This window comes from Oncorhynchus clarkii, chromosome 10, assembly GCF_045791955.1.
Source record: "Oncorhynchus clarkii lewisi isolate Uvic-CL-2024 chromosome 10, UVic_Ocla_1.0, whole genome shotgun sequence".
Classification (NCBI taxonomy): Eukaryota; Metazoa; Chordata; class Actinopteri; order Salmoniformes; family Salmonidae; genus Oncorhynchus; species Oncorhynchus clarkii.
Window position 1 is genome coordinate 39267237 of NC_092156.1, and position 21642 is coordinate 39288878.

Below are 21642 nucleotides of genomic sequence, written 5' to 3' on the forward strand. Positions count from 1 at the left end.
AAAAACACAAACTCCTACAAACATTCATTTATTATAATCTACATAATTTAAAACAAAATTAGCTGTAGTGAGGAGAGAATGCATGCTAACGACAATCAGAAATAATTGGTCTTTAACTCATAATACTTATAATATAACTTATTTTGAACGAAAGCCAGGAATGAGTGAGTCACTCAGCCCTATGCTGTTCCTGCTTCCGTTGCCTATTTGAGTGTTTGTTTAATAAGAATTGCTCATCCTGTCACACGCACACACTCAAAAAAATAAAAATAAAATAACTTTGTTTCGCCTTTGTCAGAAAAAGCTGCAACTGGACCGTAGCTTATAACTTACTAAAACTGTTTCACACTAAGGTTTTTATTCTAAGATAAGAATAGAATGGGAATATAGAATTCCATTTTTGTTTAAAATATACAGTACCATTCAAAAGTTTGGACACACCTACTCATTCAAGGGTTTTTCTTTATTTTTACTATTTTCTACATTGTAGAATAATTGTGAAGACATTAAAACTATGAAATAACACATATGGAATCTTGTAGTAACTTTTTTTTTTTAAAGAGTTAAATAAAAATATATTTGAGATTCTTAAAAAAAGGTAGCCACCCTTTGCCTTGATGACAGCTTTGCACACTCTTGGCATTACGCATAATAATTTGAAAGATTGCTCAGAAAAGTATTAGTGTGCATGTTGTCGTGGCTGAATCAGAAATAGTTAGGTAACATATAAAACATATCATTTATCTCTTATTCTTGTCATTAGAATGTCTTCTTTTGGACTATACTGTTGGCAGATGCAGTTATCCCTTCTCAGCTCGGGCTTAGTCCCTTGGGGCCCAGAGAGGGGAGAGATCAGGCTTGTCTTCGTATGTCAATGTATCTGTTAAACCATGTGATGCTATGAAAAACATAAGGGGAGGACGACAGAATGGAGGCTTGTCTTCTTATGGGAATGTGTCTGTAACTATTGTATGTCCCCTCTGAGGTTGCCCTTATCTTGACCTAGAGGCTCACTTCTCGCCGTGAGCTTGTCCAGGAGGGTTGTATTTGAGATGGGAGTATCTAGAATTGACAATTGATATATGCCATTGGATGAGATAATGTTTTGGTCCTAAGTGGTACCAAGAACGAGATTAGAATCTCATCTAAAGAGACCAAACTGAACGATAATTTATAGCTAATGCTATTGGGATGCTATCCTCTTTCAAGTAAAAGGCCCTTTGTAATGTTCCTAAGATCTGTTATTCGTCATGCGAGTTGAGAGGGGTGTGTCTTGGCTATAAATGATACTAAGAATTGTTTGGTAAGCCCTCTGAGAATTCATTTATAGACACTGAATTGATCTGAGAGTCAAAAAGGGCTATGGTGAAGCTCATATAATTAAAGACGGACTTTATAATATAACTCTGACTTGTGTGTGGTTTGCTCTCTCAAATGTTTAGTAATACAGGAAATTACCACGACAATGTAAACATACTCATTGAAACCCAATAATCTATTGATAAAACTAAATATTAAACAACATGGTATTTTGCATGCCGTGGCCTAATGACAACAGTTCCAAATTATACAGCAAATAAAGGCCGTTATTGTCACCATAAAAGGTGAATGGTGGATTTAAAATACTCGCTAATGCACGCAGTTTTATGACAGACCGGTAAAATTTATAATGGGAAACGTGTGTATGTATGGCGTGCGCCAAGTTCATAAATCTCTATATTTTATACATACACAGATTTCAGAAATGGAAATTGTGTGAAATTTACATAACGTTTATTAATTTAGGCCCCAGGACTTTTGAAAGGACTCCCAGAATAGATACAGGCCTGCAGTTACCTTGGTCTACCTTACTACTTGTCTTGCGTAGTCTGATAATCCAAGCAAGGTTCAGGGGGGATGCTGCAATTAAGACAACCATGTTCTCTTCCGCAAAGAGCACGAAAGGGCAAGATTAAATATCCTACCCTTCCCTTTCACGTTCAGCCATCCAGCCAACAGGGCCAGCTAAGAGGGGAGTGGGAACAGATGAGAAACTAAAAACAAATCCCACATTCTCCTCCTTACTTCATCTGCCCTATTGTGGAAGATGCACCCAGTGCCCAACAGGAAGTCTTTGTGTGTGCGCATCTTCTCTGATTTGGCTCCTCTATTCATGGGACAGGGGCTGCATTTCTCCACACACACACACACACACACACGACTCAGCCCAGACGAGCAGTCGCGCTCTCAGACCCAGGGGGACCTGGTAGCTCAGGAAGAAAGCCACCGTGCCCACCGGCCCCTATTGTCTGCGCACCTGCTCACGCCCAATACCTTCCAGGATTAGTCATCATTTTCTAGCCCTCTTTCTGTCTGTCTGTCTCCGATCCACTGATCCAGACAGCAGCAGACAGCCTGGCCCAAAGACAGAGGTCCTTGACCTGCAGCCTGCTGTGCTTTCATGCCGCTCTGACCATTTTGATACAAATGTGCTCTGAAGACTAAGGTCACTCCAACATAAATAACATCCAACTGGAAGGCAGGGAGAATAAAGGATTCTGAAAAAGACTAAACAGTACTGATTGGCGACTGGCTTTTAATTCCATGTGAAATATACTGAACAAAAATATAAATCGCAACATGCAAAGTGTTGGTCATACGTTTCATGAGCTGAAATAAAAAGGTTCTACATACGCACAGAAAGCTTATTTCGCTCAAAATGTTGAGCACAAATTTGTTAACATCCCTGTTAGTGAGTATTTCTCCATTGCGAAGATAATCCATCCACCTGAAATGTGTGGGATATCAAGAAGCTGATTAAAGAGCATGATCATTACACAGGTGCACCTTGTGCTGAGGACAAAAGGCCACTAATATGTGCAGTTTTGTTACACAACGCCACAGATGTCTCAAGTTGAGGGAGCATGCAAAATGTAATTAGTATTTTAGCAGAAATGCCCTCTGGAACATACTTTCATGTACCTTAATAACAAATTGCATTCTGTAAATACAAATAAAATATTTAAATTACGAGCCTTGTTGGTTAAGCCACAGAAAGCGACAGCAACCTTCACACTAGCCATGACTGGCTGAAATAACGAGTGGGCTAGACATGCAGAGAGAAGAGTTCGGATTGGTATGCCATATAGAAGGCTTCTGTCTATTTGAGCTCGTCAGTCTATTGGTAATCCTGTCGAATGCAGCTTATTTTTTTTCAATGTATTGTGTAGTGGAGCTGCATAAGTGTTCCTCTCCACTTTCTGGAGGATGAGTTTTGAAATCAGTGTAATTAGAGTATGATAGCTAAAGAGAGAGAAAACACCTGTCTCCAGATTACATCTTCAAACTAAGGGCAACAGTAGCATGGCATCCGTGACAGGGAGACCCGTCCATCATGCATTGATGTATATGGGTAAGGTAGGTAGTTAATGCTAGACTTTCAGACATTACACATTTCAAATTTTGACAGAAAGTTATTTAATTTCAAGCTAAAGTGTACTGCTAGCTAGCTAACATTAGCTGGCTGGCTCACTAGCTAACGTTACAGGTATGACATTATTACTCGTATCCCAGAACCGGTTGGTTAGATCCCAGCAGATTCATGCAGGGTATTAATGACATGATTTGGCACTATGTTCATTGTTGTTTAACTAGCTAACATCAGCTGGCTGGCTCGTTAGCTAACGTTACGTGTGTGATCTTACACATTGTCTATCTAGCTAGGTTCCTTGTTTAGCTAGCAAGCTAGCTAAACAAGGAACTAGCTAGCTACATGTCTTAAGCTGAAGTGTACACCAGTTGAAAATGGCAGGTGTCAGTAAACGTCGGCAAACAAAACATTTTGAAGAACATTGATGAATAAATAACCTGCTACTCGCTGTCTATTATCTATGCATAGTCACTTCACCACTACCTACATGTACAAATTACCTCAACTAACCTGTACCCCCACACATTGACTCGGTACCGGTACCCAATGTATATAGCCTCATTCTTGAGTTACTTCATTTTTTACTTTAGTTGGAAAATATTTTCTTACTTCTTCTTGAACAACCAACAGGGCAAAGGGCTTGTATGTAAGAATTTCACTGTAAGGTCTCCACTTGTTGTATTCGGCGCATGTGACAAATAAAATGATTTAAATTTGAATAACTATTGAGCCCAAATGTATTGCTCTGACAATGTTCAATGTCAGATTAGTTACCAAGTCTGTACTGAAAACAGAAATGAACTATTATTTCTGGAACATAACCTCCAGGCAGGGATGTATTCTAGTAGGCCATCTAAAATGTGGAAGAGTCACTGCTCGGGCAGCTCCAACATTATGCTATAGTATAGGCTATAACTGGAGGTATTTCACAGCTGGTACTTAGGTGGAGAGAAAGAAAAAACTCCTGAGGCTAACCTATATGAAATGAATACTTGGGGTAGCCTTTTAAAATACTCTAGGGGAGATTGGGTCATATAGGAGAAGGTCATTGTTGCCATTCTCCTAGCTCATTGCCATGCTACCCTACTGCCAACATACTTGGGATCAATGAGTGAATGAGGGCTCCAGAGGGGAGAGGTGTTTAGCGTGAGTCATGCAGATGCAGAAGCCAGTGTCACAAAGCCTTACTGTCAGGAACAAGGCAGCCTGTGACACAAACAAATCTGGTATTTTGTGCAGTTGCAGGTGAGTAATAAAGGATTATAGTACTTTAGCTCTCTCAGAGAGCACAATAACCTCACCTTTGTCAAGCACCACTTTAATCATAAAATGGGAAATCAAAATGAAAAGATTTTTCCCATCTGCTCTTGAGTAGTGATGGAGAGTTGAACCCACTGGCCCCCAGCTGCTACCGTTTGACTAAACTGTGGTTCAAAGTCTGATGAGATAGCATAAAAGACAACGCTCACTCAGACAACACAATAAACAGTGCTGCTCCATATGGGCGAAAGAATCTGGTAGGAATAGGATCAAATGAAATGTTATTGGTCGCCTACAGAGTTATTGCATGTGCATCAAAATGCTTATGAATCAATTAAACACAAAGACAACTGACGTAGTAATCATATGTTACACTAAGCAGACAGTCTTTTGGTTTGCTGCACTGTCCACAAGATGAGGAAACGGTCCTTTAATCTCACTGAATGTGAAAACGACACACAAGATAATGATTCATGACCACTAGCAGTTGTGTTCGAGAATTCAGCAAGAGTGCTGCATTAACTTTCATCCCATGTGTCACTTCCTAACACCTAATGATCAATGACTGTTGACATTAGCATAATCACATCACACAAACACCATCCCACCCTCAGCAAAATGGCTGCACTGTACTCAGTATTTGGAGACAAACTGCCACTTAGCCTTGACAGGCTCTGGGCCCATTACAATTAGCAAGCAACAGATACACATGTCCGAACGTTGGAAATAGAACAGTTAGCTGGGACAATTACAGTAATAACTTCAAAAGCAGAAACAGGGCTAAGAGCTTGCCCAGAGAGTAAATATTTGAATCACTCCAATAATCTGAGCTCCCATTCAAAATAATGTATTTTTCAAGATGGAGCCATTTGCCACTGGGGGAGATCAACTGCAAGGAATGTTTATAATCGAAAGTATAAAATGTGTGATACTATAACGAGGACATACAGTTGAAGTCGGAAGTTTACATACACCTTAGCCAAATACATTTGAACTCAGTTTCACAATTCCTGACATTTAATCCTACTAAAAATTCCCAGTCTTAGTTCAGTTAGGATCCCCACTTTATTTTAAGAATGTGAAATGTCAGAATAATAGAAGAGAATGATTTATTTCAGCTTTTATTTCTTTCAACACATTCCCAGTGGGTTAGAAGTTTAAACACACTCAATTAGTATTTGGTAGCATTGCCTTTAAATTGTTTAACTTGGGTCAAATGTTTCAGGTAGCCTTCCACAATAAGTTGGGCGAATTTTGGCCCATTCCTCCTGACAGAGCTAGTGTAACTGACTCCGGTTCATAGGCCTCCTTGCTCACACAGACTTTTTCAGTTCTGCCCATAAATGTTCTATAGGATTGAGGTCAGGGCTTTGTGATGGCCACTCCAATACCTTGACTTTGTTGTCCTTCAGCCATTTTTCCACATCTTTGGAAGTATGCTTGGGGTCATTGTCCATTTCGAAGACCAATTTGCCACCAAACTTTAACTTCCTGATTGATGTCTTGAGATGCTGCTTCAATATATCCACATAATTGTCCTTCCACATGATGCCATCTATTTTGTGAAGTGCACCAGTCACTCCTGCAGCAAAGCCCCCCCCCCCCCCCCCCACAACATGATGCTCCCACCCCCGTGCATCACGGTTGGGATGGTGTTCTTCGGCTTGCAAGCCTCCCCATTTTTCCTCCAAACATAACAATGGTCATTATAGCCAAACAGTTCTGTTTCTGTTTCATCAAACCAGAGGACATTTCTCCAAAAAGTACAAATCTTTGTCCCCATATGCAGTTGCAAACCGTAGTCTGGCTTTTTTATAGCGATTTTGGAGCAGTGGCTTCTTCCATGCTGAGCGGCCTTTCAGGTTATGTCGATATAGGACTCGTTTTACTGTGGATATAGATACTTTTGTACTGGTTTCCTCCAGCATCTTCACACGGTCCTTTGCTGTTGTTCTGGGATTGATTTGCACTTTTTGCACCAAAGTACGTTCATCTCTAGGAGACAGAATGTGTCTCATTCCTGAGCGGTATGACGGTTGCGTGGTCCCATGGTGTTTATACTTGCGTAATGTTGTTTGTACAGATGAACGGGGTACCTTCAGGCATTTGGAAATTGTTCCCAAGGATGAACCAGACTTGTGGAGGTCTACAAAAAATGTCTGGGGTCTTGGCTGTTTTCTTTTGATTTTCCCCTGATGTCAAGCAAAGAGGCACTGAGTTTGAAGGTAGGCCTTGAAATACATGTACAGGTACACCTTCAATTGACTCAAATTATGTTAATGAGCCTATCAGAAGCTTCTAAAGCCATGACATAATTTTCTGAAAATTTCCAAGCTGTTTAAAGGCGCAGTCAACTTAGTGTATGCAAACTTCTGATCCACTGGAGTTGTGATACAGTGAATTATAAGTGAAATAATCTGTTTGTAAACAATTGAAAATGACTTGTGTCATGCACAAAGTAGATGTCCTAACAGACTTGCCAAAACTATAGTTTGTTAACAAGAAATTTGCAGAGTGGTTGAAATGCGAGTTTTAAATGACTCCAACCTAAGTGTAAACTTCCGACTTCAACTGTATATCAGCGATCTGGAATGTTATATTCAGGTTGAAAGCAGTTTGAACACCATTACTTGAAATGCCACATTGTAGGCCCATATCTGTGTAGGCCTAATGGGTTGAATAGTTTTGTTGTTGTGGAGCTTGCCACAACTCTCCTTAAGGATCCAATCAGACAAAACACAAGAAGCCAGCTAATGTATAACATCCGAGGCTATGATGTTTCCTTGACCTTAATTTGTTGAAAAACAAGCACTAATCTAAATCTACTCATTCCACCACATATTAGGGCTGCTACGTGCCACTGACCTCACGAAACGATATCACAATACTTCAGTGCCGGTATCATGATTTGATAGTGAATTTATTGCAATTCCATGTTCCAAACATATTGCAGCGGGACAAGAGAGCCATTAGAAAACGTTTATCAGTCACCAAAATAAGTGATGAAAACACATTTGCTCCCTAATTAAAATAGAAGATAGAGAAAAAGTTTAAGGGAAAATTCTGGAATTTTGGTGTAGGCACAGCAAATTAGTGCAACAATTATATTACGAAATATCCAATAGTTTTGACTATCATCAAAAATAATATCCCGATGTATCGCTCGATTTTTTTACTCCCTTACTACCACAGTTGTAGGCTATGCCTGTGTTTATAGCTTCTTGCCAAAACACGCTGTAGCTGTATAAAGTAAACAGGGGACAACATTTGACTGAATGCACACATGGGCTAATAAGAATATGTCCTATTTTATGATAAACCAAATACGATACAAGTTGGTGCAGCGAGTATGATGTAGACTAGTAATGGAAACTGGTAAGAGACGTAATTTGCTTGAATGCAGGCCAAAGACAAAACTAGACAAATGTGACCATGTTGAACAATTTAGTTAAACTTCTAACGTTAGTTCGTCTAGCTATATCGGAGATATGTATACAGTGACGTTATAGATTGAAATCTCCATCACTGAATCAGGATGTCGCACACTGAAATAAATGTGGCAAAAACACTGCTTTCATGCGTACATAGTTTGAATTCTCTCTCTACCCGCAGTCACAATGTTTAGCTAGCTACGCTAGTTAGTTAACTAGTTGGCTATTTCGACTTGAGGTGGTAAGGGAAAAGTTCAACGCTGACTAGCGAAATAGTAAGGAAGTAAAAGTCAATCGGTAAAGTATTTTTCGTTTTCGAGTGATCTCTGGACGAATATTTTAGCTATATGGAGACGTAGTGTATGAAGTAAATTCCCACCATCAAAAACGCATCAATGGTTCCGGGCAACAACAAAAAACAAGAGACTCAGACTGGCTGGCTCGTAACCGTGGCGTTCTTGGAGCCTGCGAGTGATCCCTCGTGTTTGCTGGCGTTGATCTAACAAGCTAACTTAAATAATAATTAACTTATTTAGATCATTAAGTTAAAGAAATATTTACCACCATAGTAATACAAAAAAATGAAAGCGATAACAACTGATTTATCTTAGCGTCATGCCCTAGTTACCTCACAGCTGGAAGCCTGGATGTTATTTACCATTGTTTTGCTTGGGTAGCTTTACTTAAAATTATACATTTGAAAAACGTCAAACCATAAATGTCTTGAGTTTGCTAGTTATTCCGTCAATTGTCGTACTTTTCGGGAATCAAAATGTACTTACTTGAAATAGAAATGTACTCCAGCTCGGTTCCATTGCAACACTTTTAAAAAAATCTGCAGGAAACCTTCAAGAAACCTGAACAAAGCAGCCAAACATGGCAGCTGCTACAACTTCCTGTAACCCTTGGACTGTTCCACTTCTAAAGCATTTTTTTGTGTGGGGGGGGGGGTAGTACTGTAGTTGTCATATGAAAGTGTATCACTTATTTTTAGCACAACAAAGGATTCACATAAATAGTACTTATATAGAATGAATATCCAACATATATCAAATACAATATATAACTACGTGAGGGGGCATTCAATAAATGGTAGAGTTGATCAGTGAGGGTATTCGACTAACTGGTACGGGCTACCTTGCCTGGTTACAAAAACACCTTGCTCCGGCCAAACGCTACGCTACATCGACGGACGTTAGTTTATTCTCGGCAATGAAAGTATGTAGCGAACGGCAAAGCAGCGGAATAATTTAAGCGGGAGCCGTCAGACTACGGGTTGCATTAGTTTTTTGAACCGGGCTACCTCCCGGGCATGAGCCAGGTGCCCCGTTCAAAGTCCATGGCGAAATCGGCTCAAAACAAAAGTGACGTAGCCTAGGCCATATTAAGCATGCAATGAGTATGGTTCTATGTTCTCACATGCACAAGTAATTGCTTTTGATAAAAACACTTTACATTTTTTTTTAACCAGGCAAGTCAGTTAAGAACAAATTCTTATTTACAATGACGACCTACAGTGGAACAGTGGGCAGAACGACAGATGTTTACCTCGTCAGCTCCTGGATTCGATCCAGTAACCTGGCCCAACCTCTGTCAAATTGTTTGTTGATAATTGCTATACAATCATTTTCAGGTCTTTCCTTAGTTGTTCAAGCAGATTTAAGTCAAAACTGTAACTCGGTCACTCAGGAACATTCACTGTCCTCTTGGCAAGCAACTCCGGTGTAAATTTGCCTTGTGTTTTAGATTATTGTCCTGCTGAAAGGTGAATTCATCTCCCAGTGTCTGGTGGATAGCAGACTGAAACAGGTTTTTTTCTAGGATTTTGCCTGTGCTTAGCTCCATTTTGTATTTTTTTTTATCCTGAAAATCTCCCCAATCCCGAACGATTACAAGCATACCCATGATATGATGCAGCCACCACTATGCTTGAAAATATGGAGAGTTGTCCTCAGTAATTTGTTGTATTGGATTTGCCCAAAACATAACACTTTGTGTTCAGGACAAAACGTTAATTGCTTTGACACATTTGTTGTAGCATTACTTTAGTGCCTTGTTGCAAACAGGATGCATGTTTTGTACAGGCTTCCTTCTTTTCATTCTGTCAATTAGGTTAGTATTGTGGAGTAACTATATTGTTGATCCAGCCTCAGTTTTCTCCTATCACAGCCATTAAACTCTGTAACTGTTTTAATGTCACCGTGGGCCTCATGGTGAAATCCCTGAGCAGTTTCCTCCCTCTCCAGCAACTGAGTTAAAATGACATGAAATAAAATGTAAGAGATGTGTGTGTCACTGGCTGCCTTGTTCCTGATCGTAAGGCTTTGTGACACTGGCTTCTGCATCCGTATAACTCACGCTAAACACCTCTCCCCTCTGGAGCCCTCATTCACTCATTGATCCCAAGTATGTTGGCAGCAGGGTAGCATGGCAATGAGCTAGACAATGGCAACAATGACCTTCTCCTATATGACCCAATCTCCCCTAGAGTATTTTAAAAGGCTACCCCAAGTATTAATTTCATATAGGTTAGCCTCAGGAGTTTTTTCTTTCTCTCCACCTAAGTACCAGCTGTGAAATACCTCCAGTTATAGCCTATACCATAGCATAATGTTGGAGCTGCCTGAGCAGTGACTCTTCCACATTTTAGATGGCCTACTAGAATACATCCCTGCCTGGAGGTTATGTTCCAGAAATAATAGTTAATTTCTGTTTTCAGTACAGACTTGTTAACTAATCTGACGTTGAACATTGTCAGAGCAATACATTTGTGCTCAATGGTTATTCAAATTAAATTAAATGTTATTTTGTGCCGAATACAACAAGTGTAGACTTACCGTGAAATGCTTACTTGCAAGCCCTTAACCAAACATGTAGTTTTAAGAAAAATAAGAGTTAATTAAGAAAATATGAACTAAATAAACTAAAGTAAAAAATGAAGGTAACACAATAAAACAACAATAACGAGACTATATACAGGGGGTACCGGTATCGAGTCAATGTACGAGGGTACAGGTTAGTCGAGGAAATTGAGGTAATATGTACATGCAGGTAGGAGTAAAGTGACTATGCATAGATAATAAACTGAGTAGCAGCAGCGTAAAAAAAATAGGTGGGGTCAATGGAAAATAGTCCAGGTAGCCATTTGATTAACTGTTCAGTTGTCTTATGGCTTGGGGGTATAAGTTGTTAAAGGAGCCTTTTGGACCTTGACTTGGCTCTCTGGTACCGTTGGCCGTGCGGGAGCAGAGATAAGTCTATGACTAGGGTGACTGGAGTCTTTGACACCGCCTGGTATAGTGGTCCTGGATGGCAGGAAGCTTGGCCCCAGTGATGTACTGGGCCGTACGCACTACCCTCTGTAGCGCCTTGCGGTTGGATGCTGAGCAGTTGCCATACCAGGCGATGATGCAACCAGCCAGGATGCTCTCGATGGTGCAGCTGAGGAACTTTTTCAGGATCTGAGGACCCATGCCAAATCTTTTCAGTCTCCTGAGGGGAAATAGGCCCTTTTGCCCTCTACATGACTGTGTTGGTGTGTTTGGACCATGGTAATTTGTTGGTGATGTGGACACTAATGAGCTTGAAGCTCTCAACCTGCTCCACTACAGCCCCGTCGATGTGAATGGGGGCGTGCTCGCCCCTCCTTTTCCTGTAGTCCACAATCAGATCATTTGTCTTGATCACGTTGAAGGAGAGGTTGTTGTCCTGGCACCACACCGCCAGGTCTCGGACCTCCTCCCTATCTCATCGTTGTCGGTGATCAGACCTACCACCATTGTGTTGTCAGCAAACTTAATGATGGTGTTAAAGTCGTGGTTGGCTTCGTAGTAGTGGGTGAACAGGGAACACAGGAGGGGACTAAGCACACACCCTTGAGGGGCCCCTTTGTTGAGGATCAGCGTGGCAGATGTGTTTTTGCCTACCCTTACCACCTGGGGATGGCCCATCAGGACGTCCAGGATCCAGTTACAGAGGGAGGTGTTTAGTCTCAGGGTCCTTAGCTTAGTGATGAGCTTTGAGGGCACTATGGTGTTGAACGCTGAGCTGTAGTCAATGAATAGCATTCTCACGTAGGTGTTCCTTTTGTCCAGGTGCGATGATGCAATAGAGATGGCGTCATCTATGGATCTGTTGTTATGCCAATTAAGGTGGGTCTAGGGTTTCTGGGATGATGATGTTGATGTGAGTCATGACCAGCCTTTCAAAGCACTAAATGGCTACAGATGTGAGTTCTACGGTTCAGGAGTCATGTAGGCAGGTTACCTTAGCGTTCTTGGTCACTGGGACTATGGTGGTCTGCTTGAAACATGTAGGTATTACAGAGTCGGTCAGGGACAGGTTAAAAATGTCAATGAAGACTCTTGCCAGTTGGTCAGCGCATGCTCTGAGTACACATTCTGGTAATCCGTCTGGCCCCACGGCCTTGTGAATGTTGACCTGTTTAAAGGTCTTATTCACATCGGCTACGGAGAGTGTGATCACACAGTTGTCCGGAACAGCTGGTGCTCTCATGCATGCTTCAGTGTTGCTTGCCTCAAAGCACGTATAGAAGTCATTTAGCTTGTCTGCAAGGAAGTATGCCTGTATCTTTGTAGTGACTGAGTGTATTGATACACTATCCAACGTGTAATTAATAACTTCACCATGCTCAAAGGGATGTTCAATGTCAGATTTTTTATACCAATAGGTGCCCTTCTTTGCAAAGCATTGGCAAACTTCCCTGGTCTTCGTGGTTGAATCTGTGTTTGAAATTCACTGCTCGATTGAAGGACCTTTACAGATAATTGTATGCGTGGGGTACAGAGATGAGGTAGTCATTCAAAAATCATGTTAAACAGTGTGAGTCCATGCAACTTATTATGTTACTTGATAAGCAAAGTTTTACTCCTGAACTTATTTAGACTTGCCATGAAAGGGGTTGAATACTTATTGATTCAAGACATTTCAGCTTTTCATTTTTAATTCATTTAAATTAACCCACTTCATCTCTGCTTACCTCATGTCAAAATAAATTCCCCCCACAAGTCTGTTTAATAATACAATTATTTTTGGTCTCAAATCCCCCTGCAATAACAACCAAATGTCCTGCCCACCAGCATTGTAGGTAGAAATAGAATAGTATTTAACTTCTGCCTTCCCGTTGACTGTTTTTGTGCAACCCAAACAATTGAAAGCAACACTAGAGTATGTAAATACACCCACGTTGCTAAGAGCAGCTATAGTACCTGGATGAAAGACCAAAAGGTAGCTTTACATAGATATGTTCTCCAGTAGGAGATGATGCCCAGCCAATTGTTTTTTTGTTTTCTGATAGTGGTTATACAGTAACTTTGAAAATCTGCTGTTGTTTTAAAGGTACAAATTCATATTTTACACAGGGTTTGTCTATGTTGAAATGTAGTTACCATGATGACATAATCCTGTGGTTGAAATGTCATGCTCAAAACAACAGTTGATGACTTTTTGATGACTTTTTTCAAATCAAAATGTATTTTCAATGTAGATTCGAATTCAGAATACATTGGCAAATTATGTCGAGACTTGGTTGATTCAACCAGTTTGTGCACGTTATGTTATAATGTTTTGAAGCTTCCTGAAATTAAAACCATACAAAGGCTCTTTGGGGTATGACTTTTGGCATACAGTTGAAGTCGGAAGTTTACATACACCTTAGCCAAATACATTTAAACTCAGTTTTTCACAATTCATGACATTTAATCCTAGTAAACATTCCCTGTTTTAGGTCAGTTAGGATCACCACTTTGTTTTAAAAATGTGAAATGTCAAAATAATAGTAGAGAAAATGATTTATTTCAGCTTTTATTTCTTTCATCACATTCCCAGTGGGTCAGAAGTTTACATACACTCAAATTGTATTTGGTAGCATTGCCTTTCAATTGTTTAACTTGGGTCAAACATTTCAGGTAGCCTTCCACAAGTTTCCCACAATAAGTTGGGTGAATTTTGGCCTATTCTTCCTGACAGAGCTGGTGTAACTGAGTCAGGTTTGTAGGCCTCCTTGCTTGCACACACTTTTTCAGTTCTGCCCACATATTTTCTATAGGATTGAGGTCAGGGCTTTGTGATGGCCACTCCAATACCTTGACTTTGTTATCCTTCAGCCATTTTGCAACAACTTTGGTAGTCTGCTTGGGGTCCTTGTCCATTTGGAAGACCCATTTGCGACCAAGCTTTAACTTCCTGACTGATGTCTTGAGATGTTGCTTCAATATATCCACATCATTGTCCTTCCTCACAATGCCATCTATTTTGTGAAGGGCACCAGTCCCTCCTGCAGCAAAACACCCCCACAACATGATGCTGCCACCCCCGTGGTTGGGATGGTGTTCTTCGGCTTGCAAGCCTCCCCCTTTTCCCCCCAATGGACATTATGGCCAAACAGTTCTATTTTTGTTTCATCAGACCAGAGTACATTTCTCCAAAAAGTACGATATTTGTCCCCATGTGCAGTTGCAAACCGTAGTCTGGCTATTTTATGGCGGTTTTGGAGCAGTGGCTTCTTCCATGCTGAGCGGCCTTTCAGGTTATCTCGATATAGGACTGTTTTACGGTGGATATAGATACTTTTGTACTGGTTTCCTACAGCATCTACACAAGGTCCTTTGCTGTTGTTCTGGGATTGATTTGCACTTTTTGCACCAAAGTATGTTCATCTCTAGGAGATGCATCTCCTTCCTGAGCGGTATGACAGCTGTGTGGTCCCATGGTGTTTATACTTGCATACTATTGTTTGTACAGATGAACGTGGTACCTTCAGGCATTTGGAATTTGCTCCCAAGGATGAACCAGACAATTTTTTTTCTGAGGTCTTGGCTGATTTATTTTGATTTTCCCATGATGTTGAGCAAGAGGCACTGAGTGTGAAGATAGGCCTTGAAATACATCCACAGGTACACCTCCAATGGACTCAAATTATGTCAAATAGCCTATCAGAAGCTTCTAAAGCCATGACATAATTTTCTGGAATTTCCCAAGCTGTTTAAAGGCACAGTCAACTTAGTGTATGTAAACTTCTGACCCACTGGAATTGTGATAAGTGAAATAATCTCTCTGTAAACAATTGTTGGAAATATGACTTGTGTCATGCACAAAGTAGATGTCCTAACCGACTTGCCAAAACTATAGTTTGTTAATAAGAATTTTGTGGAGTTTTAATGACTCCATCCTATGTGTATGTAACTTCTGACTTCAACTGTACCTTTGAAGTCTGTATCCAAAAGTATTATTGAGAAATAATTGAATAAAGCTGGGGAATTTAAAACATTTTGGTCTTACCCAGGCCTTCTTTAAGACACTACAATGATGAGTCCAATATACTCTACAAGTACATTACATTTCCAGTGTGGGGCTCTCTGCTACTTCTGAAGTTATACATGTTTTGAGCACCACCAACACAGTGAATGGGCAAATGGATTCAAAGGGATCTCCCTCTGCTGGTAATTTGCTGAATATGTCATCCAATTTATATGTATGAAATGGCAGTGGAGGAAAAAGTACTCAAATCTCATACTTGAGTTAAAGGTAAGATACCTCAATAGAAAATGACTCAAGTAAAAGTGAAAGGCACCCAGTAAAATACTACTTGAGTCAAATTCTAAAAGTATTTGTTTTTAAATATACTTAAGTATCAAAATGTAGTTGCTAAAATATACCTAAGTATCAAAAGTAAAAGTATGAATAATTTAAAATTCCTTATATTAAGCAAACGAGATGGTACAATTCTCTTGTTTTTTTAATTTACAGATTGCCACGGTCACACTCCAACACTCACTCCAACACTTTGTGAGTCCGCCAGATCAGAGGCAGCAGGGATGACCAGGAATGTTCTCTTGATAAGTGTGTGAATTGGACCATTTTCTGTCCTGCTAAGCATTCAAAATGTAATGAGCACTTTTGGGTGTCAGGGAGGGGGTTTATATGCAGAGAGATATCAACTTGGATATGACCCATTTTTGCATGGACATAGCCATGCAGCACAGTAGTCAACTGGGTGGGGATTACAATGGGTTGGGAGCAGGGGAGAACGACTGCCCCCTCTCAAGAGATAAAGCCGTTCTTGAAGACAATCATGGTAATAGTTTCTAATATTCCAGATGTATGTCTTTGAACTGATTATTTAAACATCTCATAAAGAAGAAGTTAAGGATAAATTAATTAAGTCTTCATATAGGAATGAATGGTGTCAATGGCGTTGTCCATTCATATATACAGTAATTAGTTGGGAGCAATCAGACAATGATCAGAGCAATGTCTTGCTATGATTTGTAAATGGCTTTAAGCTATATCACCGCCATCTAGTGGCCACAATAAATGAATGACACGTATGATCTGGTTCAGGACTCCAGCACTGCAGGTGGCGGTACATCACCAACATTAGCTTTAAACTTCTTTCAAACACAAAAGAAGAAGAATCGGACCACTTTAACATGGTTGTCACTCGTTACCAAAGCCACAAAGTCTATCGTAAAAATTAATAAAGACTAAAATGAGCTTTTTGGTCTTAATTTAAGGTTGGGGTTAGGCATAAGATTAGCTGTGTGGTTACGGTTAAGGCTAGGGTTTGGTTTAAAATCAGATTTTAAAAAGTACATTTTAGAAAGAGGTGGGGTTTAGACATAATTATGAATTTGTGTCTGTGGTAACTAGTGAAGCTCCAATGGCGCTTCCCATGCTGTCACAGTCGCCATAATGGCACAGATACAAAGTTGAGACCTCTTTCCATCTCTATGTTGGTTATAGGTTATTGGTCACAGGTCTACAGGTGACCAGGAAGTGTTATCACAGGTGAGAGGAGAGAGTGTGCTTCTTACCGTCAGACTAAACCATATGGAATGCACCTCTCTTTAAGAACAAGCAAAAACAGATGTTTAGACATTTTTACAAATGTATACAAACAGAAATAGAAATACCTAATTTAAATAAGTATTCAGACCCTTTGCTATGAGACTCGAAATGTGCTCACATGCATAATGTTTCCATTGATCATTTTTAAATGGTTGAAGTTTGGAACCACCAAGACTCTTCCTAGAGCTGGTCACCCGACCAAACTAAGCAATCGTGGTAAAGGGCCTTGGTCAAGGATTTGACCAAAAACCTGATGGTCACTCTGACAGAGCTCCAGAGTTCCTCTGTGGAGAACCTTCCAGAAGGACAACCATCTCTGCAGCACTCCACCAATCAGGATTTTATAGTAGAGTGGCCACTCCTCAGTAAAAGGCACAAGACAGCTCACTTGAAGTTTGCCAAGGCACTTAAAAGGACTCAGACCATGAGAAACAAGATTCTCTGGCCTGATGAAACCAAGATGGAACTGGCCTAAATGCATATATGCCATGCGTCACGTCTGGAGGAAACCCGGCATCATCCCTACGGTGTAGCATGGTGGTGGCAGCATCATGCTGTGGGGATGTTTTTCATCGGCATGGATTGGGAGACTAGTCAGAATTGAGGGCAAGATGAACAGAACAAAGTACAGAGAGATCCTTGATGAAAACCTGCTTCAGAGCACTCAGGACCTCAAGACTGGGGTGAAGGTTCACCTTCCAACAGGACAATGACCCCAAGCACACAGTGACTTCGGGACAAGTCTCTGAATGTCCTTGAGTGGCACAGCCAGAGTCCGGACTTGAACCTGATCGAACATCTCTGGAGAGACCTGAAAAGAACTGTGCAGCGACGCTCCCCATCCAACCAGACAGAGCTTGAGAGGATCTGCAGAGAAGAATGGGAGAAACTCCCCAAATACAGGTGTGTCAAGCTGTTAGCGTAATTTCCAAGAAGAATCAAGGCTCTAGTCGCTGCCAAAGGTTCTTCAACAGAGTACTGAGCAAAGGGTCTGAATACTTATGTAAATGTGATATTTAACTTTTTATGAAAACCAGTTTTTGCTTTGTTATTATGTGGTATTGTGTGTAGATTGATGAGGGAAGAAAGTATTTCATCCATTTTAAAATAAGGCTATAATGTAGCAAAACGGGTAAAAAATCAAGGGTTCTGTATACTTTCCGAATGCACTGTACACCAAATTGACCCTAACCCAGCCTCATTAATAACAGCGTCATTAATAACATTAATAATAATTCTTAGTTTTATTGGTTCATTTGTGATTATTGCATTTATGATAGATGAGGTAAATATTATACTGTTACAATATTACATAACCTTTTAAAGTAAATAAGAGTAAAAGAAGGTATGGGTGTATAAGCAGTCGCACATGATTTATTTTTATTCCAATTCCTCAGCTCTACCTTTTAAAGGCAAACAAATATCTATTTACGAATTAGTATTGTTGACAATTTTTCCAGCACGTTCTTTGAACTCTGTGCTTGTCTGAACGGCTGTTTAGAAAAGGTGCCCCCCATTGTGCATTTAAATCTTTGTCCCACTGTACATTGAACGCCTTTGTTCACATACAGTACAATGAGTGTTTCAGATGGAGTTAGGGAATATGTGTGGTCAGCCCATTCTCTCCTCATCCAGCTCAATAGACTCCATAACGTCCAACGACCAGCTCCCACTTCAAAGATAGTTATGCAGATTGCTTGCTTTGGCATTTTTCCAGATTTGGATCGGAAAGAAAGACATTTTCCCAAGGTAAGTTCCTCCAGTAATCACTCATTAGGATTTTATTTTTGGACAATGACAGTCTGCAGTCAGTGTTTTCCTTTTCACTATGGGCTGTTATTGAATAGGTTGAGTGGAGGGGTAGGCTACATTTACAAATTATTGAGATTTATACAATTATTCAGGTATTGTTATTATTAGTTCATGATGTACTGTAGTTTGTGTGTCTGTCAGGAATAATGTAGAGCGGTGTCTGTCAGGGATAATGAAGACCGGTGTCTATCAGGGATAATGTAGAGCGGTGTCTGTCAGGGATAATGAAGACCGGTGTCTATCAGGGATAATGTAGAGCGGTGTCTGTCAGGGATAATGTAGTTTGTGTGTCTGTCAGGGATAGTGAAGGGTGGTGTCTGTCAGGGATAATGTAGAGTGTTGTCTGTCAGGGATAATGAAGACCGGTGTTTGTCAGGGATAATGTAGAGCCGTGTCTGTCAGGGATAATGTAGAGCTGTGTCTGTCAGGGATAATGTAGAGCGGTGTCTGTCAGGGATAATGTAGAGCAGTGTCTGTCAGGGATAATGTAGAGCGGTGTCTGTCAGGGATAATGTAGAGCTGTGTCCGTCAGGGCTAATGTAGAGCTGTGTCTGTCAGGGATAATGTAGAGTGGTGTCTGTCAGGGATAATGTAGAGGGGTGTCTGTCAGGGATAATGTAGAGGGGTGTCTGTCAGGGATAATGAAGAGCGGTGTCTGTCAGGGATAATGAAGAGCGGTGTCTGTCAGGGATAATGTAGAGTGGTGTCTGTCAGGGATAATGTAGAGGGGTGTCTGTCAGGGATAATGAAGAGCGGTGTCTGTCAGGGATAATGAAGAGAGGAGACTGTCAGGGATAATGAAGCGTTGTGTTGGTATTATGGAGAATAACCTATATTTAATTTTCTCTTTCTAAATAATCATTTCATGTATCAAATTAAGCATTTTCTCATATTATTTAGAATATTCCAGATCCCTAATTTAAACAGCACATACTGTATATTGAGCCAAGTACATCTACATAACACATAGAGACATGTTCCAACATAGTCTACAGTATACTGTGTCTTAAGTATGTTGTGTGACATTGTGAAAGTATTTTGAGGCCCCTCTTGGAGGATGTTGGATGACATATTATGTGTTGACCTGTTTTATGGCTTCATGGTTCTGCTGACTTAGCATGTGCCCCTCCCGCAATAGACACTTCATATTCAGTAGTGAGACTAAACTGTGCTGATGGCTCACTCATTAAAGACCTTGATAAATGACAAGGAAATACATCAGCGCTGCAGATGCGCAGGTTCCATCCATGTTTCACTCCTTCAAAGACTGTAGCACTAATGTTGATTTGCCTGTGGGGCATAATATTGTAGTGTGGTGGGTTCAACACACCATAGGCCTCTGCTGTTTGTTTTTCATCTGTGTTCCCCCAGGTTAAGAAATGGGAGACTGGTCCATTCTTGGTCGCTTCTTAACGGAGGTTCAGAACCACTCCACGGTGATCGGCAAGATCTGGCTGACCATGCTCCTCATCTTCCGCATCCTGCTGGTGACCCTGGTGGGGGACGCAGTGTACAGCGATGAGCAGTCCAAGTTCACCTGCAACACCCTGCAGCCTGGTTGCAACAACGTCTGCTACGATACCTTCGCCCCAGTCTCACACCTGCGTTTCTGGGTCTTCCAGATAGTGCTCGTCTCCACACCGTCTATCTTCTACATTGTCTATGTGTTGCACAAGATAGCCAAGGATGAGAAGTTAGAGCCTGAGAAGATCCATGAGGTCGCCAAGCCTCCTCCTGCACGTGAAAGTCTCAAACATGTAGGGGTGGAGGATGGGGAATCCCTGGAGGCCAGCAACCGCTCCTTCAACCCCTGCTATGAGAAGGAGTGGGGCGCCCGGGAGGGGGGGTGTGCGGAGCAGAGCCTGCTGGAGGAGGACTTGAGGGAGGTGGGGAAGGATCCCACCGAGCTGTCCAGCCAAGTGCTGCTGACCTACATCATCCACGTGGTGCTGCGCTCCATCATGGAGATAGCCTTCCTAGTGGGCCAGTACTACCTGTTTGGCTTTGAAGTGCCTCAACTGTTCCGCTGTGAGACCTACCCCTGTCCTAACTGGACTGACTGTTTTGTGTCTCGTGCCACGGAGAAGACCATCTTCCTCAACTTCATGTTCAGCATCAGCCTGGGATGCTTCATCCTGAACATTGTGGAGCTGCACTACCTGGGCTGGGTCTATATTTTCCGTGTGCTGTGCTCTGCCTGCTCTACATGCTGCGAGCCAGAGAGGGACCCTGTGGAACTTGTGGACCTGTATCACAACCACAATCCTCTGCTGCTGCAGCTCAAACACTCCCTACGAGGCAGGGTGGTCCTGCAGACCTCCCCTCCCATGTCCCAGGAGAAAAGCAGTGGTGTGTTGCCCACCCACACCCCAGCCATCTCCTTCGAGACGGACTCCACAGTAGAGTGCACCTCCAAGAGAAGCCCAGATGAGAAAGAACGCACTAAGGCCAAACTGGCCAACATGACTAAAATAGGCAGAGGCAAGAAATCCTGGCTGTGAACTGTCAAACTATGTATTTTTTTTTTCCGTTGAATATTCTTCTTTTGCTGCTTCTTCCAATCAACTGAAGATGGATTACAGTTGTTTACAGTAAGACTGCAAAAGTAATAGTCCTATGAGTCTTTTGCAGTGAATCTTTAGAAATTCCATAGGAGTACCCATAGCCCGCAAAAGCATTGAACACTGGATGTGCTCACATTTCTGTGTGTACATGGGTAGAAATGATAAACTTTAATATGCAACCACTTTGGTGACTTGGTCGTTCCACCAATTAGGTGCCGTTTGAGTATTGAAAACAAATAAGAAGTTTTATTTCACCTAATTTTAACATTCTATCATAAAGAGCACATGTACAGCTTAA

General features: G+C 41.2%; 2 protein-coding genes across 3 annotated transcripts in view; one reads left to right on the top strand and one right to left on the bottom strand.

Moving 5' to 3' along the window:
- Positions 1-9013, bottom strand: part of LOC139418449 (vascular endothelial zinc finger 1-like) — a 40944-nt gene extending 31931 nt beyond the window's left edge. For both annotated transcript variants that reach the window (XM_071167878.1, XM_071167879.1), the window contains exon 1: positions 8883-9013. In XM_071167878.1, coding sequence (XP_071023979.1) covers positions 8883-8915 — 33 coding nt within the window. In that variant the 5' untranslated portion in view covers positions 8916-9013. The remainder of the gene's footprint in view (positions 1-8882) is intronic.
- A 9631-nt stretch (positions 9014-18644) lies between these two features.
- Positions 18645-21281, top strand: LOC139419550 (gap junction delta-2 protein-like). Its single transcript, XM_071169520.1, has 2 exons — positions 18645-18717; positions 20152-21281. The coding sequence occupies exon 2, from the start codon at positions 20160-20162 to the stop codon at positions 21279-21281; it is 1122 nt and encodes a 373-aa protein (XP_071025621.1). The 5' UTR covers positions 18645-18717; positions 20152-20159.
- Positions 21282-21642: the final 361 nt, after the last annotated feature.

Coding starts and splice junctions, on each gene's coding strand:
- LOC139419550 (XM_071169520.1), top strand. CDS start 20,160: ATGGGAGACTGGTCCATTCTTGGTCGCTTCTTAACGGAGGTTCAGAAC.